Raw genomic sequence first — 6000 nt, forward strand, 5'->3', positions numbered from 1 at the left:
CATTGTTAGATATTGATTAGTTTAATACATAATCATTGTATACCTCCAAACACACACACATGAAACAAACTTTCCTGCAGACTAAAGATTTGTTTCCACTAATAGCAAGGTGTCAAGCACCACTGAATCATTCTCAGAGGAGGAAGTGGTAGATTTAGTAAGTTTTAAAATTCTATTACCCAATTGAAAAAGAGCTTGCCTAATTACTGGAATGCTTCGCTGGTCAGAACTTCAGAATCAGCTGGTGCCCTGTGCAACAACATACACTTGCTGAATTAGACTAGTAATAGATGCAGACATTTGGTGGTATAATCACAATTCTAGTTTCAAACAATACGATCTGAATAATTATAATCGGAGTCAATTACTCCATCATAATAAGTTTAAAGAGAATTCATGTATAATTTATATACGATGAGATTCGAATTTAAAATCCATACATCCTAAAACTTAGAATGATTTTTCTCAGCAGTGGGGGTTGGATTCAGGTTAAAATCAAGTTTCGGGTCAAGACTGGGCAAGTCGGGTCACCAGTGTTTGGGCCTACTAACGGGTAGTGTATGTGAGTCTTATGCTTTGAACCGACTTAATTTTATTTTCGAGCTTGATTTCATTTTCAAACCTAATATGTTAGCTCAGAAAAAAATTTAGTGTTCAAAATACGTACCCGATAAATACGAGAATTTATCTTTGAAATTTAAACATAATATTAGACAATCATAATCTCTGAATATGAACCGTAAATAGAGAATAGATAGTATTAAAAAAAGATCGAGTATAATATGTGTTATTATGAAGAACCCATGCTGGATCCCACCACAAGGGAGGTATGACCTACAGGCAAAGAGCCGAAGAACCACAAGAAAAGGGTATCCTCCAACAGCGAACCCCAAAGAAGATTCATATCCACTAATATTGGTGGAGCAAATTGATATTAGGTATGCTCTAATCAGAGCTAAGAAAACTAATCATGTTGGTCAAATGTATAGATAATGACATATTTCATCTCTTTATTATAATTGGATTATTTTGTCTTTAATTTTCAAAATGTATATTTTTATTCTCATGGTCAACCTTTTTTCATTAATTTCATTAAATAATTTGACGTGTTTATATTTTCTTTATTTTTTTTTGAAACTTTTAATATTTTTAAATGTTCTAATAATTTAAAATTATTTATTGATAATATGTATAAGATAAAATAGTATTATTTAAAAAGAAATATATGATGTAAAACAAGATAAAATAGTATAATTTCAATAATAAAAATGTTTATTCAAAAGTAGAAGACAAAATCAAATGAAGTTTCTGAGGTACTGATACATGAATTAGCTTGATCACTTTGAATACACTTGTACAAGATCTGAATGCAAATATTAGAACCTAAACAAAACCACCTCTGGAAGTGTATATCCTATGTCATTACACTATCTATAACCCACATCCGCACAAACAAATGATGAAAAACAATATTAACCGAGTTCAAATCTTAATTGACTGCTTCCTTAGAGAGAAAAAAAAGCTCGAAACTATGCACCGTAAGTCACGAGCTCGGTAAAGATGGCTCATGATGATGTGTTGGCTTGTGATTTCCATGCACCTTTGCTCGTTACCCGCTATCAGATGCCATAAATGAGATAAATACGGTGATGTACAGTGTTGAAACAAGGTTCTGTTATCATCGCCTCCGTTGCCACCAATCTGGAATTTTCAATCTTCTACTTCTGTGTAAAGCAAGTTGGACCCCGGGAAGCTTGTGTTTTACTTGTCTCCATAACATATTGACAGCATCTTCCTTCTTCGGAGGGTACTGGAACTCGAAATGATGGGAAACATTCTTGAGCCTGTTCCACATTTCAAGCCATCGGTCCTTTGGAAATTGACGCAACTGATTGAGCAAATAACCTGGTTCCAATGCCTCTTTCATAGAGAAGAAAATTGAGAATTCAGTGTAGTCAATTTCATCCTCATAGGGGAGCTCAATATTATCACTGACGATCACGGGAACACAATGGCTCACAATAGCATCAAACAGTCGGCAAGATGAAGGTGTGTCACCTGCAGGATGCAGACAGAACTTCGACGAACGCATCCCCTCTGTAGACTAACACAAAAGAAAGTGAAAGAAATAAGATATTTAGCATACTTTTAGCACAAAAAATCTATTAGAAAAATTGCAAAGCATCTCCAAAATTGTCCTCCAGCTTGAAAATGTGATTATTTGGTTTCAGACTGTAATATGGTGGCAGATACTTTCCATTTCATAGATTAGCAACACAAAATTATTGTCTTAAACTAAGTGCCAGAAGTATCACACCGCGTTGAAACCATCCAAAGAAAAGTACAAATCACAGCAGACATGGTAACTAAAAATTGGTACTCATCGTTGTGAAAAAGCAAACATAACACACATCGGCAAGCAAGTTCATTCGAGTCTTTTGACTAAAAAAATATGCAAATTGGAAAGTGGGATGACCACTTCGTTTTCTGAATGCTTAGAAAATAGTATATTTCCAAGGTCCAAGACAAGAAGGCATACCATTATAATGTTTTTTGGAGTTGCTACGCTCTTCTCGTAATGAACATCATCAATACCGGACAACATCTTCGCCAGTTTGACTCGAATTTTGCCTTGCTGCAAAGAAATGATCTTGAGTTAAGAACATTATCTAATTCAACATAAGTTTCTATGAATGGAATATATGTGTTTTAAAAACTGTCATACATCTTTCCTGACAGTATTTCCTCGGAAGAAAAGAAGTGTATTTCGAGACTCATATGGGTCCAAAGGGTCATCATCTGTGAAGGAGTCCACAACATGTACGTACGGAGCAACAACATCTTTGCTTAAACTTGACACATTTGTAGGATAGCGGCCAAAATCTACAACAATAAGGAGTGATGCATTCAACTCTTGTCGAAGAAATCTGAAAGCATTTGGATGTGTCATGGGAATTACATGGTCTCTGCCTCCAGATCTTTGATAGTACTTGGATTTTTGCAAGAATTCCAGTAACTCAACCTGAAACGAGAAAGCAATTTACGTCTCACCATAATCAACAGTTATCAACTTTAAATGAGAAGCACTTTATATCCCACAGCCATCAATATAAGTCTACTCCAGAAAACTGAAATATAAGATCATTCCACCCAGGTCGTAGAGTCGAGTAAAAACACAAAGCAATAACTACAAACTAGAGAAACTCATTGGCAGCAGAAGGGGAAAAATAACTCTTTTCATATAATTTGCATTAGCATTACGGAATTCTAACAAGTTAGGCATGATAATATTTGAGACAACCGGTGCAAGTTACTAATAATCAAACCAGCAACCGCTGCTTGCTTTCAGTCAGTAAAACTGTAAAAGAGAGCATGTAGTGCTACTTTAAAAGAAAAATACTTAACAGAACTGCAATAAGCATTTATTTACACACTTCAAAATAATAGAAGGAAGCATGTAGAAGTTCTAATTCCCTTTGAAATCATTACCATCAATAACGAAACCGTTGACCAAGCCCCAAGGATTAGATGCATCATGATAAAAAAAGATTAACTTATGTTATCATGTGTTGAACATGTTTGAAAGCTACATTCCATTATCGAATAGCAGTTAATGAATTTATTATTCCATCAACCTTTCTTATTACAAAAATGATAGTTCTCAAAACCATTGGCTAATTCTTTAACATGTCAAAAGCACAGACAAAGCAACATTTCATTTTCATATAACAATCAATTGGTAAATGTACCTAAAGTCCCAAACATGATTCTCTTTTATAATTGGGAAATGTTAAAACGAAATAAAAGAGCGATTAATGAATTTATTTTTGTTTTGAATTCAGCTGATGTAACTATCAAAACCCAGATAGCTAAAGTCTCATATTTTTCAAGGAATTCATTATCATTAAAGTGCTTCAATCTGGAACTAAAAACAAAACGTAACTAAATGAACTTAATTTATGCATTTTTGGTTTGAAACAACTAGAATCCATCTCCCTAATCACCAAACAACGCATTAAGCCATAGCGCAAAGTGACCAATTAAGATTCCCAGTACCTGTAATCGGCGATCAACCTCCGTCTCAGGATCCGTCATATTATGGCCGTGCGTATTAAAACTCAGCGAAGAAAAAAAGGGAACAAAAAAGGCCTCCGCGGTTTCAGGATCCGAAACCCTAACCGCCTCCCTACCTTCCACAACGTCGCCGCCGTGGAGAAGCGACGCCATTAACCAGTACTCCACACTGTGCTGTCTCTTGATCCCGGAATTCGATGGCCAAGGCGGGAAATTTTCCGCCGTCAAGGGAGCCGCTCCTTCGGAGGAGCTCCAACGGTCCATCATGCCGACGTGGAATCTCCTGGGGAGATCGTACATGTAAACGCGGAGGGGGCGGCCGGTAGCACAGAGCGAGCGTGTAACCGTGGGCGACTGAAGGAGAGGGAAGAAGTAGGATCTGAAATCAACGGTGCCGACATAGATTGAACATGAAACGAGGAAGAGAATCACGAATGATAAGCAGATTGCAGCTTTACCGTACATTGCTGTGTAAGAATTGAGATCTGCCTCTGCTCTTTGCTCACTGTATTAATATCTGTGACTCGAAGTCTTTTATTGCTGAATTGTCCTTTGGATTTCCACACACACACAAAAATACTTAAATTCTGCTTTATCCGCATTTGAAGCAAAACAAAAAGAACAAAAATGAATTTATTTACAGTCCCGTTGTAAATTCCCGGAAACGCCAACTAAATTCGTGCTCCAAATTAGCTGGAAAATTATGAATTACTACCATTTTTACCTTTATACTTTCTTTGCACATAAAAATTTAGATTCATGTGAATAATAAAATATTAGATTTTAAATTCAAACTACACACTATATATCCTATCAATGAGTTAATTTTTATAAAATAAATTTTATTATTTTATAATTACTTTATACTATTAAAAACAAAGTTTATTGTAACGTCCAAGTAATTATGTATGCTTAAAATAAACGATTTCTGTTAGGTAAATTGACAGTTGAAACGGTATCGTAGTTTGAGTTGGGGATGGACATATATATTAAGTTTTTGATTTATTGAAATTTGATATGAGTATTACAATTTTTATATGTTATTTTATTTGATGTAGATATAAAAAGATTTTAACATATTTAAAATTTGACTTGATTTCAAGATAAAATCTATATAAATATTCAACTTGATCTAACATGAATATATATATATTCTTATTTAATAAAATAAAAATTTAATTAAAAAATATAAAGAGAAAAATATCATTTTTAAATAGGATTTGACCCAAAACGACATGAATTCGAATTTCGAAAATTTTGACACTATAAAATTAAATCAAAACTCGTCGAATTGAAATCATGTACTCTATTTTCTATAAATAATTAAATATATTCTTTTATATTTATCAATTATAGCATTCATACAACATCTAATTATCTATAATTGTAAAATGATCAAAATCTTAAACTAAAAATTATTACTACTTAAACATATTCAAACATATAATTTTCATAACATACCAACCCAAAATTGAAATTAATGCCTAAACAAGTTCAAACTCTTGAAAGCTCGAAAGTTTATATATTGATATAATAGAATTATGATGTGACATTCTCTAATCTCATTTATGTATTGAAAAATGTTTAAAAGTATAAATTTTAATAACTATTAAATTTTTTTATCTTTAAAAATTGATTATATAGTTCAATTAATCGTTTAATCCAATTTATCTATTAAAGTAATTTTTAATTGGGTCAACTTGTCAATATCTTCTTTACCATTAAAACAAGCAATCAACTCTCTTATGAGAGAAAAAGAAGCTAATCTTCAATACATGTGCAGTGATTCGGATGAACATGTGCTACTTTTTTAAATTATGTTATTTAAATTTATGCTAACTAATAAATATGGGTTAAGGTTAATTTATTAATTCTTTTTATTAAGTTCATCAGAGTCTTATGTTCTATTTTTTTTTTCAAATTAAA

General features: G+C 33.0%; 1 protein-coding gene across 1 annotated transcript; it reads right to left on the reverse strand.

Moving 5' to 3' along the window:
* Nucleotides 1–1288: 1288 nt before the first annotated feature.
* LOC120134037 (probable arabinosyltransferase ARAD1) lies at nt 1289–4777 on the reverse strand. The gene is made up of 4 exons (XM_039150515.1): nt 4057–4777; nt 2726–3022; nt 2540–2635; nt 1289–2104 (listed from the first exon to the last, which is right to left on the reverse strand). Exons 1-4 carry the CDS (start codon nt 4537–4539, stop codon nt 1679–1681), a joined length of 1302 nt encoding a protein of 433 aa, XP_039006446.1. The 5' UTR covers nt 4540–4777; the 3' UTR covers nt 1289–1678.
* Between the last annotated feature and the right edge of the window lie 1223 nt (nt 4778–6000).

The sequence above is a fragment of the Hibiscus syriacus genome, unplaced genomic scaffold, assembly GCF_006381635.1.
Source record: "Hibiscus syriacus cultivar Baekdansim isolate YM2019G1 unplaced genomic scaffold, ASM638163v2 tig00110597_pilon, whole genome shotgun sequence".
Taxonomy (NCBI): domain Eukaryota; kingdom Viridiplantae; phylum Streptophyta; class Magnoliopsida; order Malvales; family Malvaceae; genus Hibiscus; species Hibiscus syriacus.